At 40.7% G+C, this 24,285-nt stretch overlaps 2 protein-coding genes across 2 annotated transcripts in view; one reads left to right on the top strand and one right to left on the bottom strand.

Moving 5' to 3' along the window:
* Window positions 1-9,332, top strand: part of dpf1 (double PHD fingers 1) — a 73,406-nt gene extending 64,074 nt beyond the window's left edge. Inside the window, exons 9-12 of the mRNA XM_055225929.1 lie at window positions 5,504-5,623; window positions 7,397-7,509; window positions 7,612-7,693; window positions 9,262-9,332. Coding sequence (XP_055081904.1) covers window positions 5,504-5,623; window positions 7,397-7,509; window positions 7,612-7,693; window positions 9,262-9,332 — 386 coding nt within the window. The remainder of the gene's footprint in view (window positions 1-5,503; window positions 5,624-7,396; window positions 7,510-7,611; window positions 7,694-9,261) is intronic.
* Window positions 9,333-17,161: 7,829 nt separating this feature from the next.
* Window positions 17,162-24,278, bottom strand: LOC117380755 (tapasin-related protein-like). Its single transcript, XM_033977589.2, has 7 exons — window positions 24,123-24,278; window positions 23,676-23,852; window positions 20,753-21,028; window positions 19,652-19,975; window positions 18,784-19,131; window positions 17,450-17,542; window positions 17,162-17,377 (listed from the first exon to the last, which is right to left on the bottom strand). Exons 1-7 carry the CDS (start codon window positions 24,166-24,168, stop codon window positions 17,355-17,357), a joined length of 1,287 nt encoding a protein of 428 aa, XP_033833480.1. The 5' UTR covers window positions 24,169-24,278; the 3' UTR covers window positions 17,162-17,354.
* Window positions 24,279-24,285: the final 7 nt, after the last annotated feature.

Below are 24,285 nucleotides of genomic sequence, written 5' to 3' on the forward strand. Positions count from 1 at the left end.
TTCGATAAATAACTGATTTTTATTCTAACGCCTAGTGCAATTTACTTTAAGCTTAATACGACGTCCTAAATAAACAAGTTTCATGTAAATGTGCAGAAATAGTGTGATGGCAGTTGCTCAGAGACAGAGACTGAATCATTATGAAACACCTTTTGTGCTCTCGCCGCTGGAGTCCAGAGACGAGACATTTTAATTGATTTGCAGAAAATCCCGAACAAAGAGCGGGTTTGTTCAGTTTAAATGAGCAGATTGAAAGTAGAAAGTTGAGTTGGTGAAACGAGTGAGTCATTGATTCAGTCAGAGATATTCAGCACTGGATTCACACTAAATCTAGACCAGGAGGCGCGACCTTTAACCCCCAAAAGAGCCGTTTAGACCCGGTTTAAAAGAAAACAGTGGGAGCTTCTTCTACTTTAAGACGTCTAAAAATGAAGATAACACTGTGTATGTTGGATACACTGTCACTAAACAATGAAAAATAAATCTGTGCATAAATCTTTCTTTTCTCTGGTTAATGTGACTCTGCTCCTGACCCTCTGCAGCGTCTGCGTCTGTCGGGGCTGAAGTTTCACGTTTCTGCAGAACTGTAGCTGTCGTCTGTGTTTGTTTTTCACATAGTTCATGGTGGAGAATAGCTGCTCACAGACATATCTGATTTTCTGCACAATTTCCCTTGTCCACTGATCCAGAGGTTGGCAGTTTGAATCCTGCTCTACATAAACATCACTGGTTTATTCTCTTCTGTTTTACTGTTAATTTTATGATGATTATTTGTGATTATTTATATTTTAATTTGTTGCATTGTGGTTTTAATGTCTTTCTTATTCTGTAAAGCACGGTCAGATTGGTCGGCGGTTCGTTTCCAGCTCCTACAGATGAATACTGTCATTGTGCTCTTGGGCAAGACACTTAACCTCCCTCAAATGTGTGTGTGGACGACGGGTTTGTTGATGTAAAGCGTTTTGAGCCTTAGTACAAAAGTATTGCAGTATATAAACATGAACATTTACCATTTAACCCTTTAATAGTAGTAGAGTAGCAACTGTAGAGGAAATAGTAATAGAAGTATTTAGTTTTAGTAGTATTTAGTTGTAGTAATGTGAAGTGTAGTTGTAATTTTAGTAGCAGCAGAGGCAGCAGCACTAGTGGCAGCAGTAGTAGTAGTAGTATTAGTACAAATGTAGTTATATCAACAGCAGTAGTGGTAAAAACGTGTCTTGCCTTGTTCTTTCTTAAACTACATTTCTTCATCAAATAAAAGACTTGATGTGATTGTTTCCTGAGACGCAGTCGTGTTGCTGTTTGGATATTCACTTGTTATTTATTGATACCTTGATTAAATTCGACCTTCGCTCTCGTGTTTGTGGGCAGCAGGGGGTGTGGGTCAAAAAAATAAAAAAAGAGAGACACAGGAGGAACAAAACAACCAGTATTATATTGAGTGGGCTGAGTAGAGTGACCTTCAGAAGAGCTCGATTACATGTGTCTTACTCACAGATGGACAAATGCATTGACTGCTCTTAGTATCCAGACGTGTGCGGATTAAGTCTGTCGTTTAGTGTAAAGTCACGACCTCAGTTATTTGGAAAACTCTTCACCTGAGCCCAAGCTACGGCGAGAAAGGTGGAGCCATCCAATAAAGGAAAATAATCACTTTAATGAGCATTATTTTTGTACTACACATCAGCCTCAGCTTCATATTTATGTGGGATATTTTGAGGACCTTTCAAACGATGTATTTTGTTTTGAATTGTTAACTTCTATGGCAACAATACTAGATTTTCATCACTCTGAAACCCATAAATAAAGAGTTTGTACTGCCCTTTCAGCCTCCGACAGGTACAGTTACATGGAAAGACAAAACTAAATGCAAATTAAAGCAACGTGAGCATAAAAATAACAGATATAATAGGTTTCATTAGATGGTTTCCTCCTCCCCTGGATAGAAAATGGAGGTCGATCCACGTGACAACATCAAGATATTTGTAGTTTTATAGTTTTATGTAATGGAATATCACATGTCCGTCCTGCAGCCATTTCTCAAAGGGTTAAATCTAGAAGGTTTTATGGAAGGGAAACCCAATTATAAAGCTTCATCCAACCCTCTCCCCATCTCCCCTCATCTTCTCTCCCCATCCCCCCCATCTCCCTTCGTCCCCTCTGCCCATCTTCCCTCGTCCCATTTCACCATCTCCCATCATCCCCTCTCCTCCTCTCCCCTCATTTTCTCATCCCCTCGTCTCCTCTCCCCATCACCCTTCGTCTCCTCTCCCCTCTCCTCATCTCCCCTCGTCTTCTCATCCCCTCGTCTCTTCTCCCCATTTTCCCTCATCTCCTCATCCCCTTTCCTCCTTTCCCCATCTCCCCTCGCCCCATCTCCCATCGTCTCCTCTCCCCTCGTCTCCTTTCCCCATCTCCCCTCATCTCCTCGTCCCCTTTCCCCCTCTCCCCCTCTCCTCATCTCACCTCATCTCCTATCAATTCTCCCCATCTTCCCCTAGTCCCCTCTCCTCTCGTCTCCTTTCCCCTTGTATCCTCTCCTCTGGTCTTCTCTCCCCTCGTCGCCTTTCCCCATCTCCCCATCTTCCCTCTCCCATCTCCCTCGTCTCCTCTCCCCATCTCCCCTCCTCTCCCCTCGTCTCCCCTCGTCTCCTCTCGTCTCCCCTTGTCTCCTCTCGTCTCCTCTCCTCTCCCCTCGTCTCCTCTCGTCTCCTCTCGTCTCCTCTCGTCTCCTCTCGTCTCCTCTCGTCTCCTCTCGTCTCGTCTCCCCTCGTCTCCTCTCGTCTCCCCTTGTCTCCTCTCGTCTCCTCTCGTCTCCTCTCGTCTCCTCTCCTCTCCCCTCGTCTCCTCTCGTCTCCTCTCATCTCCCCTCGTCTCCTCTCGTCTCCTCTCGTCTCCTCTCGTCTCCTCTCGTCTCCTCTCGTCTCCTCTCCCCTCGTCTCCCCTCGTCTCCTCTCGTCTCCCCTCGTCTCCCCTCATCTCCTCTCGTCTCCTCTCGTCTCCCCTCGTCTCCTCTCCCCTCTCCTCCTCTCCCCCTCTCCCCTGTGGACACATGCTCAGATGTCCTCTCAGTGTCTCTTCTTTCCTCTCCCCTCGTCTCCTCTAGTCTCCTATCGTCTCGTCTGCTCTCCTCTCGTCTGCTCTCCTCTCGTCTCCTCTCGTCTCCTCTCGTCTCCTCTCCCCTCGTCTCCTCTCCCCTCATCTCCTCTCCCTTCGTCTCCTCTCGTCTCCTCTCGTCTCCTCTCGTCTCCCCTCGTCTCCTCTCGTCTCCTCTCGTCTCCCCTCCCCTCTCCCCTGTGGACACATGCTCAGATGTCCTCTCAGTGTCTCTCCTTTCCTCTCCCCTCCTCTCCTCTCGTCTCCTCTCCTCTCGTCTGCTCTCGTCTCCTCTCCTCTCGTCTCCTCTCCTCTCGTCTCCTCTCGTCTCCCCTCGTCTCCTCTCCTCTCGTCTCCTCTCATCTCCCCTCGTCTCCTCTCGTCTCCTCTCCCCTCGTCTCCTCTCGTCTCCTCTCCCCTTTCCCCTGTGGACACATGCTCAGATGTCCTCTCAGTGTCTCTTCTTTCCTCTCCCCTCCTCTCCTATCGTCTCCTCTCGTCTCCTCTCGTCTCCTCTCGTCTCCTCTCGTCTCCTCTCGTCTCCTCTCGTCTCCTCTCGTCTCTCCCCTGTGGACACATGCTCAGATGTCCTCTCCGTGTCCCGTGTGGACGCCGCTGTGAGCGTCACCTATAGCTCTGTCTGCTGCCTCGTCTACACAAAATGTCTAAAAAGACGTTCTCCTCCTTCTTGTGAAAAGATGCAGTTCAGTCCTTCTTTACCTTTGAGGAGATTATTTCCAAATAGCTCCGTTTTGCTGTCGTACATTTATTTTGTTTATCGTGCAAAATACTAACACACATTCTGAATCACTCTGACTGAAAGGAGGGTACTTAAGTATCTTTATAAATCCTTTTAAAGGCAGAAGACATGATTGTGCTGCATAAACACAGATTAAACACAGACTTTGTTGTGTCTCTGAGCAGGACACTCAGCCTAAGTGTATCTACAGTACTTCATGTGGTTTAAAACTGCAATATAAAATGTAATAGCCACATCATCTTGCAACTTTACTGCGTCAGCCCTTTATAACGAAAGTACAGAGTGGATAAAAATGTTGTTGATGTTTGCAAAGCGTAGTATTTCTGACAGATCCTGAGTCCTAGCGTAAGTATTTCCCGCAGTACTCCATACGCTGTGTACCTGCTTGGAGCCGTCTATTGTTTGCTTTGTGCCTGGTGAGTCATTGTAAGAGAAGAGGCCGCACATACAAAACAGTCTGCAGTGGTTATGTGATTGCTTCCATTAAACGTGATTATGCAATCAGCAGTAGCAGCAGTGAGACAGGAGGAGAGAGAGGAGGAGGAAGAGGAGGAGGAGGAGGAGGGGGTGATAGACAGAGGCAGGGGCGCAGGCAGTGGGGGGATCACTCTCTTAATAATTATTATGAAACAGACTCATGTGGAGAGTGTGAGGCTGAGCGCAGCGTGTGTCAGGTCTGTCCCAGAACTGCACTTTACTGTACGTGGATTTGAAATGTGTTTAGTGCGACTCCTCAGTGATATTTACCTTTATCACCTCATCTGTCCAAACATAAAGACACATATTTAAATAACAGCTCTGAACTTGACTTTATTTAAAGTTTGGGTTCTTTTACACTTTCTCGTTAACTTTGACCATGATAAGACCTTGGAGACGTGACCTTGGTCGTGGGTGAATATTTGGTAAAACTGTTTTTCTTCTCAAACTTTGACACACATGATTAACTCCACGGTGGCATTTTTCACATCTGTAAAAAAAAAAAGCTTAGTTTGGGATACATTTATTTCATTTATGGACTATCACGTGATATTTTGACGAGGATGAGATGCTGCTCAAATGAAATGAACCATGTTTGAAGCAGCAATCCAAAACATCCCTATAGATCACATATGTCAAACTCAAGGCCCATGGGCCAAATGCGGTCCGCCATGTCACTTTATGTGGCCCGCGACAAAGTAAATTAGTAGATCTGACTGTCTTAAAATATCAGTTTATCAGAAGATATGCAGTTACACAGCCATTTTTTCATATCTACACAAATCCATACGCGATATTTGTAACTTGAATAAGTAAAAAATATAGAAACGGTTAATTAACAAGATTAAAAAGTAGTTGCATTTATTTGACATTACATTTGGTCACGTTTAGTTACATTTATCTTACAGTTACATCTGGTCCTTTGAGAGAAACCATTTTGTTGATGTGGCCCTTTGTGAAAATGAGTTCGACACCTCTGCTATAGAAGCATTAACAAAACCACTGTCAAAGGGGTAAATAAAAGAGCTGTGGAACGACACTTTTCCCTCTCTCTGTCGTCTCACATGACCCCGTGACCACAGCCCCTGACCCAGAGCTTGACTCCCACTGCTCCCTCACAAACCTTTACCCTGCAGTTTTTCCTCATTTTCCTTTTTCTTTCTCTTTCAGCCAAGAAAGCCGCGGATGGGTCGGTAATCGCTAACGGTTACTGTGACTTCTGCCTCGGGGGGTCGAAGAAGACGGGCTGTCCCGAAGACCTGATCTCGTGTGCGGACTGCGGGCGCTCAGGTAGGCCCCGGCTACAGGCCGTGCTGGGCCGGAGAGAGGCCGTGCTCTGTTAATGCACAAACCCAAAATCTAAGGACCATACCAGTGCTTCTGTCCAAACGCTCAACATGTACAATACAATATTAAGCCATTCGACAGTGTCTGCTGTTCTTAATGAAATATCATAGAGAGGTGCTCTTCAAGTGGGAAAAACAGATCATACTTTTGGAAATGTGAAATAGCTTGAAACTTTGCACTTAAAAGTCTATGTTTATTGAACGTATGATGAGCTTAAGGTAATTTTTTCATTCACATGTCATTAAATGCTGGATTGCTTGTCTCAGAATATAACAATAGTATTACATTAACAAACATCGCAATTCACATTTACTATTTACCTTAATATTTACACTGATGCCAAGATTTCTATTTTGTCTGTGGCAAAAAAGACTCATATATCGTGAATGTGCAGTTATTTTTCAGTCTTAGGATCTTCTCACATCTGAACATTTAAACTACTGATGGTTGTGTGTGATAATTGTGAACTTTACTCAAAGTTGTTTACAGCTGAAAACTTCTGAAGCAAAACTAAAAACTTGAAAATGCTTTTTAAAAAGTGGATGTAAAATGATTTTTCATGCTGTATGTTTGATACACACCATTAATGAGCACCAGTATCTGTGACCCTGTTTGTTTTGACATGTAACTCTGTGGCTGTATTTGATTTGGTTTTGATGTATTCATACACACTCATGAATGATGAAAGTGTGTTTTGGCATTTCCCCTTTATATTATGTTGGTGCATGTCCACTTTTGTTGTACAGACAAACTTTACTTTTAGAGAATTGTCAAAGATGTATCTAAGGCACCTTTGAATTTGTATCAGAGAAGTTTGTTCCTTCTGAATGTGAATGTGGTAACGTGGGACTAGAGTAGACTAATATAGTTTTATATGATTGCTTCTGAAGTGTTTGTGCTTTTGTTTGGTTTTGAATCATGAGTCAAACTCTGGAAACTGAATATTTATGTGTAAAATGGCCTAATTGTATGTATTGTACAAAGCTCCTTCTCTACATGACTCCAATTATACAATAAAAATGTGAACCCAAAGTGCACATGTGGCTTGTAGTAATTGGGCATGTGAAATATTGGTATGGTCCTTACACCTCATATTAACATTATTGTATGTTCAGTATATTATCTTACACAGGGAGTGTCCAAACTGTGGCCCAGGGGCCAAATACATCCACAACATTTTTGTTGTCCTTCTGGCTGCTCGATTGGCCCAAATGATCATAGGCAGTACTTTTTACTGCACATTTAAGTAATTCTACCACTATAACCTCATCACATTGGTCTGTGATACACAAATGAAACGTCTCAGGTCTTATTAAAGACACTGCTCTGTGTTAATGGTTCACTGGACTCTCTGCTTTTATGGCCGTCGTTTGGACACCTCTGTGTAACTGATGAAAACACCATAAACACTAAAGTGCTCCACTGAAGTTTGTCTCTTCTCTAAGTTTTGGGGATACACAGTGGCAGAGTGGTTAGCCTTCATACACCTCAAAAGGTCAGACACAGTCAATCATGTAGAGTAGTTAGTATGGCACTCATAAAATGAATGTACGTGAATGGAAAGTTCATTTAAACCAAAGCATTTTGGGAATCACTCATAAACAGAAAAGTGAACGACAGCTGAAGGTTGTGTGTGTATAACTCCATCGCACTGGCCAGTACAGTGTGATGAAAGAGACGTACCCATAGAAACTGTGTGTGTGTGTGGTGCACCAGGACACCCCTCGTGTCTGCAGTTCACGGTCAACATGACGGCTGCTGTGAGGACCTACCGCTGGCAATGCATCGAGTGCAAGTCCTGCAGTCTGTGTGGGACCTCCGAGAACGATGTACGAACTCTTTGACTTTATACAAATACTTCATGAATAATTTGCTATAATGGTGTTTTCTCTAAGGTAAAGTACTAAATGTCGTTGTATCTCTGTGTTTAGGACCAGCTGCTGTTCTGTGATGATTGTGACAGAGGCTACCACATGTACTGCCTCAGCCCTCCCATGTCCGAGCCACCAGAGGGTAAGTCTAACTCCGAACACTTGACCCTTTGCACTTTTCTGGACAAAGACAAAAAAGGTTAAAGTTAATGCATTTGATGGGAAAAAAATACTAGTAATTTTCCACCAATGTTCAGATTTATACAGCTATAACTCCACGTGCAATAAAAGACCATTAATGCAAACAATCACTCACAAACTGTGCTCCTAAAGTGCTTTGCTTAAGGACACAACAGTAGAGGTCAGTGGATAAGCTAATGCCGCTTTAAAATAGCAAAAACTGACCTTTGTGAACTTTTAACACTGTTGACTTTCCCGACATCACAAACTTACTCATGCACGTTTACGTAATTCTGTATTGTCCAACTTTTAAGGCTGGAGCGTACGGAAAAGTGCTGTTTTCACCTTCCCCCTGTCCCTGCCCACAGCCCTGCACTTACTTGTGATTCTTGTGATAAGTCCATAAATCAATAAAATTCATAAATTCACTCTTTCCTCTTTCAAAAACCCGCCTCCTCCATCAAAAACAACGGCGCAGGTTCTACAGACATATGGGCACATCACGTCGGACATAAAATGGTTACCCACGGCGATGTTTGATGCAGTTGTCATGGCGATGAGTTGTGGAAAAAGATTCAGTTTCCATGGAAAAGTGTCACTCGGTTGAACGTACATAAGCCACACTCGCTAACAGTGTCAGCCTCTGCCCACGCAACTTCATTTGCAAGGAACCCAACTGCTTTACACCTACAAAGACCTCTCTGAGCGCTAACTAAAGCGAGCTAAAAACATACACGTGCGCTGTTTGCATTCAGCTGGACGTTTTCAAAATATATTTAAAGGTTTTAGAGTTTTTCTGATGTTGGGAAGTACCTGTGGTAAATATATGTTTAGGTAGCCGTGTGTGGGAAAAGGAAAAATGCTAAGAAAAGTACAAACATTTAGGAAGTAGCGATGCCTCAACCTCCGTCAACATGGAAAATGACATCCAAAATGCTGCTAACGAGACACAACTCAGAACACAAAACACAAAATAGTGATCTAATTTCTGAATTTTTGTACAGTTTAGACTAACATTACACTAACATAAACATAAAACATAAAAAATAGCCAAGATTTGAGTTAAATTAGTAGTATAACGTGTCACTTTCTGCACTTTATCAACACAAACTTAAGGGTCGTATACAGAGGGATAAGGATATATATGGACAAGTGTAATTAATGTCTCAAATCCAAACCGAACAACTACAATCCGATTTAGTGACGTACCGTAGGGACTCAGCAGAGGCACTTAACACTGTTTAATCTGCAGCTTTACAATGGGATTAACAAGCAAGAGGACAGCTGTCAATATGAAGACAAAACACGTCACAGCTGCATTCACTCAACATATTTTAATTCTGTTTGAGGAATAAACTCAAAACTGCATGAGGGACTGATTCAGTGCATGCATCATTTCCCAAAACCAGCCAAATATGAGCTTTCATGCTGCAAAAAGTCTGAAAACCACTGGATCAAACTGCAGCCATGTTCATCTTTATCTAAACACTGAACGGTAAAATATATGGTTTGTTTGTTTGTTTGTCACAGGGAGCTGGAGCTGCCATCTGTGTCTGAGACAGCTGAAGGAGAAAGCCTCAGCCTACATCACTCTCACCTAATCCATGAACTGCCCCTCCAACTACCCCTGACTGCCCCAGTTGCCCCCCGTCCCGTCCCGTCCCATACCCTCTCTGTGCACCTTGACCCTTCTCCGCAGCTGTACAATGTGTTTCTGACTTTACACTGAGCACACAGCATCACGGGGCTCCTTCAAACCTCATCCTCTGCCTCCACAACCGAACTGACGCTTTCCTGTGATTGGTTACTGACCATCGAATCAACCAATCGGACGTCCCCGGCATCTGTAGCCCCGCCTCCCAATGATCTTCTATTGTCTGTAAATTGGTAAAGTCGTGTTTATTCGAGCTTTGCCCAAAGGCGTCAGTGTGGTTTATGCTGTTGGCCTTTATCCACGTGTTTCAGAGTGATAAAAAGTTACAACGGCTGCAACGTGACAATTTAAAACAAAATATTACATCTTTTGAACGGTGAAAAGTCCTCAAAATGTCACCTGCAACTAGAAGCACACAAATAACCCATGTAATGTGAACGGATGGGTTCAACCTCGTTATATAAAAGTGAATAAATTAAAACTGTGTCCTGTAAAAGATGGTAAAGTATTTTCTCTTGTCAGCGAAAAAAAACACTGCCTCCGCTCCCGCTGCGCACCAGGGTTCACTTCCTATTAAACATTTACCACGCAGTAGTTTGGTGCTGACACGATATTTAACAAAATCATGCTACGTCTTTGAACTCCTGGAAAAAATGAGGGAAATATAATCGAACAAATGCTATTATTTAAACTATTTTCAAACATCCAATTTTTTCATAAATAGAATAAAAAATATTATTATTATTATTATTATTATTATTATTATTATTATTATTATTATTATTATTATTATTATTATTATTATTATTATTATTATTATTATTATTATTATTATTATTTTATTTTTGTATTTTATTTTTTTATATATATTTTTTATTTTGACAGATTAGAATTAACCTAAAATATTATTTCACTTAACAGTAAAAAAAAAAAAGTAGCACTACTTTTTGCAGCTTCATTGATAAACTATTGAATACAAACCCAAAATACTACTTATTATTACATATTCCACGATTTTTAAAGGACGCTATGTAACTTTCCCTGTCACCTGTCACCATATATTACTGCTTTACCTGGAAAGTTCCACAATTTGGCATTAAACTTGTATCTATCATCATCGAGATACCTCCGTTAAGGTATTTCTTAGCTGTTAAAACACCTCAAATTGACTAAATGAAGGATGTAATAACGCCAAACAGTGGAATACACAGTAACATCTCCATCGTGACAAGCATACAGCCTCCCCTTGAGTAGAAAAGTTACTTATTGCAGCTTTAATCCACTTGTCAGACCTGTACAGCATCAGTAGCATTGGAGGGCGGGGCTGCCGGACCCGTACAGCAGGTCACTTTATTAGCTGTTAATACGACTTCTGTAGAAAGACACACACTCCAGTCGACCAAGTGCCCTCCAGCAGCGCACTCCTCCACGGGAAGAGCCCTCCGAGGACCCCTCACATCTCCAGCTCGAGCGCTCTCTGAGACTTAATAAGACGGATAAGTGCGAGGCAGAGGACTGTGGCTTGGCTGACTTGGGATACCCACAATGCAGCAGGTTTTAGCAGGTTAACCAACTGTGAATTCTCCTACGAACTTTAAACTCCTCATTACTCTTTCTGGTTGTGGCACAGTTAAGACAATTTTTCTTCAAATTGTACAAAAATGTCTCCATCAACTCCCAGCACAAAATAGACCATCCATAGACGTTTTGCATGGGATTTCAACTGCATTCTGGGATCCAAACTCCAAATTCCCGGTCAGGACTAACTCTCTGATCCAAGAACTTGTAAAATGACAGTTCAAACTTCATCTTTTGACAAACTTTCCCTTCACCTTTCTCGTCAAACGACACTCCCGGTGCAGAATGTATAAGATCACGTGTGGAGAATGCAGAAATCGTTTGACCAAATGAAACGGTCGTAAAACTTTTGTGAATTATTTTTTGCATGTAAATTATTTTTGGTTGCTTTTTTTTGTTTGTTTTTTTATTTGAATTGTAACGGAAAAGAAAGCACACTTAATTCGCAATAATGTGATATAACGTCGTGTGTGTGGGTGAATGTGGCTGTCGTCTAGAAAAGTACTTTTTGTGGCCAGCTGCTTTAAGTTTGTGGCGGGAGAGCGAGGACAGAGACGGAGCATTGAATGTATGTCTTTACCTCCTATGATCCTAGAATTATATAGGCAAGTGTCTCTCAAATTAAGCACTTAAATGACACCGCAGCCATTTCTGATCTACGACAAGTTACATCCATTTTACTCAGTTTTTTGTTTTGTTTTCTCTCCCAGGTCATGAGTTAAGTTTAGGGAATAACTGATCTAGTCGTTTGCACACACTGACCTGCATCTGACATTCATTTTCCACTTAAAAAAGCAACTATTTGTGCATAAAACAAGACCAAAACATATGGAAACTGTGACTATCCCACACAGTCGTCAACAGGAAAGTTTAACAGTTCATTTTTAGACATATTTTTCACTCATCGTTCAAAATTAGGTACAGTTTTTGAACGCAGAGGTGGCAACAACAACCCCAGATTACATATTTACATATTTCAATCATGCACGTATTTGTTATTTACGCACGGAATTCTGCAAACGTAAAAAGAACCAAAAGATTTTTAGCTTTATATTTGTTTAATTATTGCCCCAAACGTGTAAAACTGAAATTATTGAGTGAATAAACTGCAAAAATATCCTGTAGAGGCCAAATAAAATACGTTTCACAAACTTAATCAAGCAAGTTTTAAAGGAAAACTGTAACTCTTCTGGTGGGGGGGTCCACTACATGCTCGTCTCCAGGGAGATTTTACTGCCTGCGATGTTCCACAGTAAAGCTTTGCAGTAAGTTATCTGACATTCATTCAATTATGTGTTTTTGATTGTTAAAAAAAGACAGAAAAACACTCACTACAGGCTGCTTTTCTTTATAACGATGGAAAAGTTTGATGTCAGATTGTGGAGCATTAGTGTCAGTTTCATCTCCAGGAAAAGCAGGTGACAGACCCTCCGAAAAGTTACATGATGAACCTTTAATTTACCTGTTTTTTAAGTCCCTGGAAGAATCTGTGAAACCCAAACACGTCAAACACTGTGGCTGATATTTGTAACAGTAAAAGGTGTAAAATTCATCCAAACTTTTGTAAAATTGATCTTTCTATCTATCTTTTTCTTGGCACTTAAAGGAGAAGTCTGCTGGAGTCTGGGTCACTTTGATTGTACTTTTGCAGGAGAGAAGAACTTGAAATGTCGTAATGGTGTAAATCTATCAGAGCATTAAGCCTTTAAAATGAACGTGGTGCGTGCGTGGTTTTATAGAATGGCATTTTAAACTCCATTTTGTTTTTATTACGAACAAAATTTGATTGATTCTTCCACAAATCCGGCCACATTTGGTGCGAAACGTCGTCCTCAATAACTCGTTTGGGTCGTGTTGCTAAGGGCATTTGATATAAACTAAATTACCTAAATGAAAACAAGGCCACAGTTGCAAACATATTATTTGATTTGGCGTAAAACTGATGATTATTTTTGAGGAACTGTGACAACATCGCAATGAAATCTTATTAAATGAAATGCCATGAGATAAAACGATGCTGCTGTTTGTCGTTTGAGGAGAGGAGTGGCCTGTAAAGGGTTTTTTTTGTGCAAATTTTGGGCCATTCTTGTAAAATTGTCGTTCTGTGATCTTGCTTGCACTTTTTAATTTCCAAAAATGTTGAATTGTACGTATGTTTGTAAGTGTGAGCGAAAGGAACATTGTTAAGTATTTATTTTTACCAACTATTTTCAATGTGACTGTTGGTTGTATTTTTTACCTTTTGGAGGAGAAATGCTTTTTTTAAACCTCCTTATATTTTACATTTGATCTCTAAATCTTGGAGAAGGCTTTTAAACGTGGACTGTGAAGCGTCGCTCAAAAAAACTGCTGTCAATCATTGTGTGAATTCATGAGGCTTTCTCAAAATGACCACTTTTTTTCTCTCTCTTCCCTCAACTCATTTTTCCATTAAAACATGAGATTGAACAGTGACCTTTACTTACGTGTAGTTGTGTTGGGTGGTGCTGGACTGAAAAAGGTTTGACTTGGAGCCACGTCGAGTTTCGTATTGTCAAATTCACTCGTCAGTTTGAAGAATAGTTTCTCCCATGCAAAAAATAAATACAAAACAGTGGATTTACATGCACGAAAACCTGATCGTTACCTGATTTCTGGAGTTATCTGATTATTGACATGTCTGAATGTTCACACCCGTGTTCTCCAGGTGTTTTTAATAATCAGAATTCGTTGCGTCTGTAAACAAACACCAAAAAAACAGACGTAATTATTGGGTTATTTGATTATTTGAGTTGAAAAGTGAATGTTCCTGGCCATGTAAATGTATTTGTCTTATGTCCTTTTCTCTATTTGCATCACATTATTTGAAAAAGAACAGGCAGAAAAGTGATTCTCTTAGTCGTTATTAACTGTTATAGGAAAATGAGTTCACTGCATTTGACCCGTTTAATGAAAATGGGGAATTCTGATTATTATAGGACGGTATTTAAGGATCTATGTCCAGCCAGGCGTGTCAAAACTTTATAATTTTATGCGCTGGTCGTTTGCTTTACATGCTGAGCTTCTTCTTTGGTGGAGCGACAGAAGTGTGGCTGTCAATCGACTATCTCAAACATCCAATTACAACAACACAAAACCCTCTGATCACCACCAACCACTTTCAGACCAGGCAGAGCTTGACCCAAATGGGAATTGATCCTCTGACCTTTGGGTTGTTGGACCACTGAGCCACTGTCACCCTGCATCAGTTACACAACTTCTGCAAATAATAATAAGTAGCCTGAGAGTTGTAAAAAGACCAAAAGCATAAACACTCAACACAATGCAGCAGTCGTGCGTTCAAGTCCACGGGCTGCTCAGATCCTAAGGTTAACGTTGACTTTATCGTCCCCGTCAGGACAATGCTCAGGGTTTTATCTGTGTTTGTAGGTTGTACTGTCCATTTTAACCTTTGATGACGCAGGTTAAAGAAAGAACTATCCACAAAGAAATGCCAACAAAGAGCGAGCCGGAGATGCCCTTGGTGCAGCCGTGCGGCGGGAAAACGCTCATGAGTATAATGCATGAGTGAAGGTGAAGTGTGTTGCTCAAAGGCGCAGACGTGCAGTGGTTAAACAACAAGCCACAGATAAGAAAGATTAGCTCTACCTTGATGTATGTCCAGGTTTTAATTAGATCAAATCTCATTAACTTTGAACAACTTATCGCATTTTTGAACATTCTCCGTCTTCACATTCATCCACTGGTTTTGATAAACATAAATCTATTCTCCTCAAGTCTTTTGCAGCTTAAACATTGCTCAAAAACAACATCCGCCCATTGTCCACCATTGTTTCCCCGTATACTGCAGAGGAGCGCACAGTTTGCTATTCAGGGCAGGTAGACTTTTGCTATTTGTGATGTATTCCTCGAGATGAGACATTCATCATTGCACCGGCGTTGGCCAGAGCTGGCAGAGCTGCAGCAACGGGTGAAGTCAAGCTGATCAACCAATCCATTTTTTCTCTCCAGCTTCCTCCAAAAAAGAAGAAAAAAAACCCCAGAAAACTAGTGCACACTCGGCTCCTTGGGGGGATATAGGTATTTTTAACAATATGCTCCAAAGAAAAACTCACAATTCCTCCATCCCTCTTCCCGTCTTTTGGCAAGAATCCAGGCTTTTTCCAAAATCCAGCAGACGACCCCATCCCCCACTATGTTGCCCACGTACTTTTGAAGAACAGGCTAGACTAGGGTTCATTACTTTGACCTCCAGCTGTGTGTTTATCGACAAATCCAATTCAAAGTAATGGCTATTTTATCATTTCTTTCCATATCACATATCGTTAATTAATGGACACGCAGATTAAAACTCCTACATTGCAATTATACAATGAAAAGCAGTGGATATTGCTCCTCCGTGTTGTTTTTATTCGCATTTGTAAAAAGCCTCCGAGCTGTATCTGTGTTGCTTACATCCACAAAGTCAAGGTTTGATAATGGAGACAGTTCAATGCTCTAAGGCTCTAAGGCAATCGGACTTTTATTGATTTATTTGTTTTTGATACAAGCGTTTTTACATGTTCCACAGCGTTAACAGACCAGTTTTGTTGGGTTTAATTGTGTGGCTTAGTGGTAGCGCCAAGGAACATCTACAAGGAAGGGTCTGGATGACAATTTTCCATCATTTTTTATCATTTTAATTGATATCCGCACAGTCTGATTATATTCACGCCTGCAAAAATACACAATGCTGCTGAGAAAAGTGGTATTTTACAAAAGAAAACACCATGAAACCTAAAACGTGAGGCCATTTTGCACATCTGAAATCATAGTAGTTTGCACTTTTGTCAAAATATCTGGTTCACGTGGCTGCAAAATATATTTAAATGGTTTGAAAACTACAGAATGTCTCTAACGCACCCCGCTGTCGTAACTGTACACTCCTCCATGTGTGAACTCCTGGCCAATTACCACCAGTCCCAGACACACACACACACAGAAACACACAGAAACACACAGACAGAAACCATGAGGCGCCGACAGCCAATCAGGCGCCCCGGTCTGGTTACTATGGCAACGGGCAGGCCTGTTTGCTGTGTCTGCTGCTGCTGATGGGAGAGTGATGGATTACAGTAATGGGATAGGGAGAGAGGGAGAGAGAGAGGGAGGGAGAGAGGAAGAAAGGAAGACTCATACATAAAGATATTGGAAATGTATGAATGCATCTGAAATGAAGTAAGAAAGATGAAAAAATGAGCGAAAATGATAAAAGCAGAGGAGGATTGGTGGGATGGGAGGAAAAGGAGGAGGAGGGAGGAGAGGAGGACTGTTGGTAAATGTTTTTTGGGGGTTGTATGTGATTGGATTTCTCTGTCTGTCTGTCTGTCTGGCGTCTGGTGAGGCCTCGGTCTGACCATCTGTCCTTGAAGCCGACAGAAGAGATTCACCTTTACCTTTTTCCAGCAGAGACAAACACACATCGGTGCTTTTACATATTCATACACTGTCACCAGCCTTAACATTTTTATCTCATCTTTACAACTCTTTCCCAGAATTTAAACCTAAAACAAAAGCAAATATCACAGTTAGTTTTATCTGTCACTCTAATCTGATGGGATACAGTCTACAAATACTAGAATTAAAACTATTATTTCAAAGTTGGGTTGTTCAAATGCATTTACTTTGTTAAATATTTGACAGAAACGCATTTTTACAACCAGTTTAAATAGTTAATTACATTTGGAGCGGGGTTAAATCATTGTGAGCACATTTAGAGAAGCATATAGGAGCTTTTTTCAATAAATCTACATGAAAATTACCATTTAAATACAGTGTTTTATTGGTTTAAAATGATTCACAGCTCCTTTGGTTTAGAAATACTTTATAATGTATTATTCTTGTTATGTTAAGTGTATTAAAATAGCAGTGGTACTTGTATTCTTGAGGATTATTGTGCCTTTATAAAGTTTAAATCAGACTTATACAAACTCAAATGTACAGCTCAACACTGACACCTACAGGACAGCAGTGATCCACAATCCACTAGTACCAGTTGTGTTATTATTTTTAGATTTCTTTATTAAAAACACACATTTGACTGTTCAACTTAAAGAGAAATAACAGAAAAATACATTTGTGCATTTTTTTTAAGACAAACTCAACTTGTAAAAACTACCCGTACTCATTTTTATAAATCTATTTTTCCACATAAAGGTTTATCATTCATCGTTTATTCAGTTCTGATGTCATTATTAGGACGCATTTGCTTTCTGTAACGCTTCCTAAACAACAAAACCTTACAATATAATCTACATTTATTTATCCTTAATCATCAAAATTGAAACAACCTATAAAGTACCCATTGAACCCAAACACGCACAATTATTAAAACTCCAAACATCTAAAGCTCAAAGATCAACCCAGAAATAATTCACCACTGATGCTGTCTTCTTCCTGCAGGAACAGACAAACTGTTAATTAAAAAGCCAACAACTGAAATGACAGAAATGATGTGGTTATATTTACCTGTGAGTGTTTTACGCAGCACCAGGAGAACAATAACCACAAGTAAAACGCCGCCAAAACAGAGAAGGCCGACAAACATCACCTTACTGGGCTCTGGGGGAAAATGTTATAGGAGTTAGTGAGAAGTGTGTAAGTACTTTTACTACACACGCTGAGTTAGATACTGTATTTTCTGGACTATAAGTGTCACTTTTCTCATAGTTTGTCGTTGGTGCGACTTATCCTCAGATGTGACTTATATGTGAAATGATTCAAATCTATAATGTCACATGTTGGTTCTTGTCACAGAGACGACCGCGCGAGGGTCACTGAACATTTAAAACTTCAACATTACGGTGATTTAAAAAACATCTGAGAAACACTGAACAAAAACGCCCCTAAAATAAAATCATATCCTCGTTTTCTCTGGAGTTGGTGGATTTGTTCAGAAGTGACACCGAGGATGAAGAATTCAGAGGATTTATTGATTTGGAGTGAGATCCAGAGAAAACTTGCTGTTTTTTCTGCTTTATTTATCTGATTAACTGTTAATATCTTACGTTAACAAACCAGACACGTGTTCAGTTCTGTCTGTGCTTCATGGAGCTGAATAAATATAAATGTGTTACGTTAGTGTGATGTACTGATATTCAGCCTGTTGGTCCACATTTTATTATTATTATTAGAACTTGACTTAAAAAATGAAATGTCTGTTCTTGGTCTCAGATTTTGTAAAATAAATTTCCCCCAAAAATGTGACTTATAGTCCAGAGCGACTTATATATGTTTTTTCTTCATTATTATGCATTTTTTGGCTGGTGCGACTTATACTCCAGAGCGACGTATAGTCCAGGAAATACGTGCCAAAAAACAAAAACTAGCTGTAAACCCACTGGAATACAAGTTATTACAAGTTAGTATGCACGTCGTATGTTCTCATGAAGAAACAATCTGCTTCTTGTAGGTTCCCAGATCACGTGAACTAGTCTTGGACTCATTTGCAATCCATGTTCAGTCCAAGAGTAACTCAATGACACTGACTGAACCTCTGGGGCCCTCTAGTGGATGGTGAGTCTCTACTGTATTATGTCTGATAATGACCCTAAGACCTTAGAATGAATCAAGAATCATAAAATGCTTCTCAGCCTGGGAACAAATATAGAAATGTTCCACAAATAGTTTGATTTTCATAATGTAGAACTGTATGTACCTACTATTTTGTCTTGTTCTGTGATACATTTAGACAAAAACATCTCCTTCCAGTCAAAGTTACAACAAAAATCACCTTTTCTTGTTTGTTTTTATCATCCCCGTTGAGTACAAAACGCCTAAATAACACCGTGAACTAGACTTACCCTGCACAGTGAGAGTAAAGCTCTTCTTGATGGCCACCCTAAGGCTCTGGTGTGACACGGTGCAGGTGAACTGTCGCCCGGAGTCGCTCAGTTTGGCGTTGAGGTAGAAGAACGCCGACAGAGACAGCGTTTGGTCCGGGTTGGCTTTGTGACTCGAATACAGGACGTTATCCAGGACTTTGGGCAGAGGAGCGCCCACCCTACGCCCCACATCCGCCGCGTCCTGGTGGGTCCACTCGATCTCCACGTCCAGGGGGTAGTAACCGTCTGCTTCACAAATCACTTTCTTCTCCTCGCCGACGGTCAGAGTGAGGGAGGGGCCGGTGCTCAGGGAAACACGAGGAGCCTCTGGAGGAAGAGAAAGATGCAAAAGTGGTACAAAAATGTCTATAAACGCTTTGGGATCATGAATATTGCACCGTTTTTTAACTTATATTACGAAACTAAGCCTGTAATTAACGTAGTATTAACAAATGAAGATGAAGATGCTATTACTTTGCTTAGAATGTTCATTAAGCTTTTTAATTTCCACTCCACAGATAAGGAAGTGATGCCAACAGACCAAGTTACAAGACAGATCTGTGGAGAGGTGACCCAGCTCAAAGAAAGAATGCATGTTTTTTGAGGTATTTCTCAGTGGAAAAGTAACATAGTGCACATTTAAGTATGATAAAAATGCGGTTCTGTAATCTTGTAGTACATCTTCTTCATCTTGTAGCACATTGTTTTGTCTCATAATGTTGTCGAATTAGAAGAAACACCGTTCCTTTGCCCACAAGTGTTGGTAATGTGGCTCTGGTTGTGACAGGAAGGCCATCTGGCTTAAAATAAATACAAAAATACAATCCAAAAATGAAGATTATCTCACCTTCGATCTGCAGATTGATCTCTTGAGTCCCGTACAGCGGCAGCACGGTCACGGAGCACATGTACATCCCCTGACTGCTCATTTTACTGAAGGGGATCGTGTACGAGACATCTCCTGTGGACAGTTTCTTCAGCGTGACCCCTGACCCCTGGCTGACCCCGCTCTGACTGCTGTGATTGAACAGACTCGTCCTCTCGCCGCGTTTGTGCCACTCCACCACGACGTTCGCCGCCTTGTGGTCGATGGCGTAGTGACAGTCGAGTTTCTGCGTGGATCTCAGCGAGGCTTTTATTTTGGGGGTTTGAGTCTTCATCACCATCACGACTACAGAGAACAAGACCAACTATTAAAACTATATTTTTATTATATCAAACAGTATTTTAAAAGTTTTGTGTGAATGTTATTTTAGGTTCTGTTATCCATCTCTGCCAACAAAGATAAAGTCATTTGCATATTCGTTTAACTACCCTCTTCCTTGGCAGTGCATTTTATAACCTCATCACAGCTTCAAAGAACAGTATAAATGAATAATTCTGCTCTTCTGTGGGTAAATTAACTGCTCACTTTTGTCTGACAGCTGCAGTAAATCGCCAAACCCGTGTAGAGAAAAACACTTTCAAACTTTTCACATAAAGTACCATGCGTGACATTTTTGCGGTTCACCAGAGCTAAAAAGAACACAAAAACTAAAGTAAGGTAAGGATAATAAAGCCAAAAAAATAATATAGATTACTACTAGAGCTGCTGGAGACTTTATGCATTGGAATATATTTCAAGGACATGCAAAACTGGATACTTAAATGCCATGAATGCGACACAGTGCACGTTTAAATGTGTTTTTCTATTATAAAATGGTGTTTAATTTAATGATCCACTTGTTCTAATCTGATATTATTCCCTTTTTTGTGGGAAAGATGGACTGGTGTGGGCAGAGTTGTGTTTTAGTTTTAGTTTTTCCTCATTTATACTCACACGTGCACCTGTTTTAAATGTTGTAAATGGACTTTTTGCACGTATTTGTTTGTATTTTTCTGTATTTGTACATGAAAAGGAGCGTCTGAGTGATAATAAAGGCTGTCATTCCTGGTGGTCTCGCTCTACCTGTTGCGGTGAGTATCTCTCCGTCCTCTATGGGGGTCCAGCTCCTGTAGTCGTGTTGTCCTGTGGGGGGCACGGCGGTGGACTGTCGGATGAAGCTGAGGACGCTGAGCTGGGATTTGGAGTCTCTGATCTTGCAGGTGAACCAGCGATTGTACTCGTGCTCCCCTCGTACGGGCCAGCGCATGTGGATCCCCTGTGTGCTGTAGCGCTGCAGCTCACAGGACACGTGCTCCGTCTCCACTCCCTCAATGAAGCGACGGACGTCCAACTTTGACGCTAAGACAAAACACAAAACATTAAAAAAACTATTACCACTGAATCATCTGCCTGTATCTATACTTTTCCACTTAAAATACAGCACTCTTAAAGGTGTTAGAGACTCCACAGCCTGCTTATCTCCATGGATTTGTTGTTGCTACGCCTGGAATATCCCACAGTACGGCATTAAACATGGATAACTCCATCGAGACAAGCAAGCGACGCCACAGGGCCATATTACGGGTCAAATCTGTGGAGAAGCGACCCCGCTCACAGTCAGAATATGCTTTTGAACTTGTTTTTTTTTAGTAAATGCAAAATATTTAAGTTTAATTTAATGCCATAATGGGGGATATTTCATGCAAAGCTATGGTGGCAGAACCCTTACCAGAAAAGTAACATAGTCCACGTTTAATTATCCCCATAGAGAGTTTTGTTTTAGGCAAGACACCTTATGTTTTTTGAGGTATTTAGGACATAACATCTGCAGATCATTACCAGTATTTTACATTTTGTTTATCGTTAATCGTCATAGTGATCGATAATGGCTTTGTAATAGAAATGGGTCCATAGACTTCCTGTTTTTTATTGTGATATTAGAGACAATAAACAGATTTTGACTGGATGGGGCGTGCATACATCAAGGTTTGACGAGAGACGACGGGAGACGAGACAATAACAACGGCATCTGTTCTTCTTATATGAGAGTGTAAGTGTGTGTGTGTGTGTGTGTGTTTGAGTAGGTACATAATAAAACAGAAAAGAAAGAAATAAGAGTGGGAGGAAATTAAGAAAAAAGAGTAAAAATAATTGACTGAGGCTACACTGTTTTCCTTCCATTTCCTTATCTTTGTTTTCTCCTTCCATTACCCCTTTGTTGTCTTTGTTAATTAGTTTTGTGCCAGATAATGGGCAGCGTGCATTCTTCTCGTTCACACATTGAGCCTGAAGGGGGCGCTGATCAGGATGGCTCAAACGTGTCAGCGAGGCAACCTTTGACCCTTTAAGGAGTTGGTCTGTCTCATCTGTTGAGTAGGTTCGGCAGAATTGGTTTTTGAATTGTAGGGTTTAAGAAAAGGGATTAGGGGTGTGGTCCTGCAGCAAAGAATAAATAAATTAAAAAATGACTAATGCACTTCCTGTTTAAAACTGCAAAACTGAGGCCTCTCTTCTTCATAGTGGCATTCCTCTGTAGCAAAGAGCAGACTTTCATTTATGTGACTGTATTGTATAAAAATGTGTACAGAGCTGTGGGCACAAACAGGGGGAAGGTGAAAAGCACTTAAGCCTTGAACGCAGGGCAGTGGAGGATTACTCAAACGTGACGACTGATTCTGTCGACATCTATAGTTAAACCGTAAGCACCGTTCCGTAAAACTTAAAAATGTAGTAGTTGATCTAAATCTCAGTAGTATATATATATATATATATATATATATATATATATATATATATATATATATATATATATATATATATATATATATATATATATATATATATAAATCAAATGATCGTGTCATATACTAAAAAAGAGTTAACGAACTGTCTCCCAGACACAGTAGGACAATCTCACTCAGTTACAGCAAAAGCTTCACACGATGGATTATACTCATAATACAAGTCAGAGCTTTATCATAAAAATGTTACGTGTGTTTTCAACACTGGAGTTTACAGTCGTCTTGGTTTGGTTGAAGCTCATATTTTGCCATAGTTAAAATTAAATATTTATACTTCCAACAGCATTAACATACTACACAGGTCATGAGCAAGATTTTTGTCATTTTCATTGTATAAGTGGATAAAGCACTTAATTAAAAGTCTAATAACACAAATGTAAATGCGGTAATTTGATTCTTTTAATAAACCATTTAATTTGGATGGATGCGATGACCACAGCGCGCACGTCTGATGACCACGGCGCGCACGTCTGATGACCACAGTGCGCACGTCTGATGACCACAGCGCGCACGTCTGATGACCACGGCGCGCACGTCTGATGACCACAGTGCGCACGTCTGATGTCGCTCTGGTCCATGGGACGCTCAGGGAGTTTGTGTGTTTGCTCAGACTCGTGAAAAATTAGAGGGAACATTGACCGTAAGCGATTCTTATTCTCTGCTAATTTCTTGGAAATATTTTCCAGCTGCTCAGGACCTCAGTCTGCTGTTCATCTCCATCATAAAGACACTAACCGCTCCTTTGAGGAGAGTGAGGTTCAGATCTGAGCCAGAGAAAAGAAATGGTTTGAGAGGAGGATTTAAAGAAGCAGTAATCTTTATTTGAACAGGAATGAAGGCCTTAGACATCACCTGTCCCCGTCTCTAACCGTTAGGGCCAAATGTCTTCACTCCTACAAGTTTTTGTTCAGTTGACAGATTTAACTTTGGCTTTTACTATCAAACGTGACAATTACAACTTTGAGTAAGCTAATAGTGAGGGGACACCTTCATAACTTTACTTTATATCTAGGTCTTGAAGCTCCCTGTAATGTACTAATTTATGTTTTTTACTGTTCAGGACCAAAAAAGGCAAAATTCGGTCAAAATTTTTAAAAATGACTGTGTTAGTTGCCTTTTTTGGTCCTGAACACCTTTAAAGCTGTGCAAGTGTGTGTCTTCCTTCACCCTTCTCATAAATAAACCAATATTTGTGTTAAACTCACAGGTGATGAGGAAAGTGAGGGCGTTGGGGTTGACTGGAGCGTCCCCCTTGTGGCCAAACTGTAGTATTGCATCTCTGTTGCTGTGTTTGGTCTCCACATGCCCCTCATTATTGTAAAACACATTTTCATCCATGAATTTACACGGCAGCCATGGAATCTGATACGCCTGGAGCACGCCTGCAAAAACAGAGTTAGTTACACTTTGGTTTTCAGGGTTTTTTCAGTCCTAAAGCATTATTAGTAAGACAAATATTTGGTAAAGCCATGAAATAAACTAGACCAGTTCATAAAAATCTACACAATATAACTGGCATAGTAATAGTTGGCTAATGTCAGACTCAGTTTCAGACAGCAGCAGCATTTATCCATTCATAGAAGTTGTAAAACAGCAAAACAACCACAGCACTACAGTAAAACCCATACTCCAGAAGTGCAAAGTGAACTTACCTGTAAACAGACTGGAATAAACTAATATTTTTAAAATGAGGTGCATGTTTCTTCATTAGTAAAACAGAATGCTCCCTTACAGATCAACCAGTTTGGTACGTTTCACTTTCATTTTGGCAGAAGAGAGAGTCTACTGTGCATGTCAGTAAACTGCAGTACTCAC

This window comes from Periophthalmus magnuspinnatus, chromosome 13 (assembly GCF_009829125.3).
Source record: "Periophthalmus magnuspinnatus isolate fPerMag1 chromosome 13, fPerMag1.2.pri, whole genome shotgun sequence".
NCBI classification, from domain to species: domain Eukaryota; kingdom Metazoa; phylum Chordata; class Actinopteri; order Gobiiformes; family Gobiidae; genus Periophthalmus; species Periophthalmus magnuspinnatus.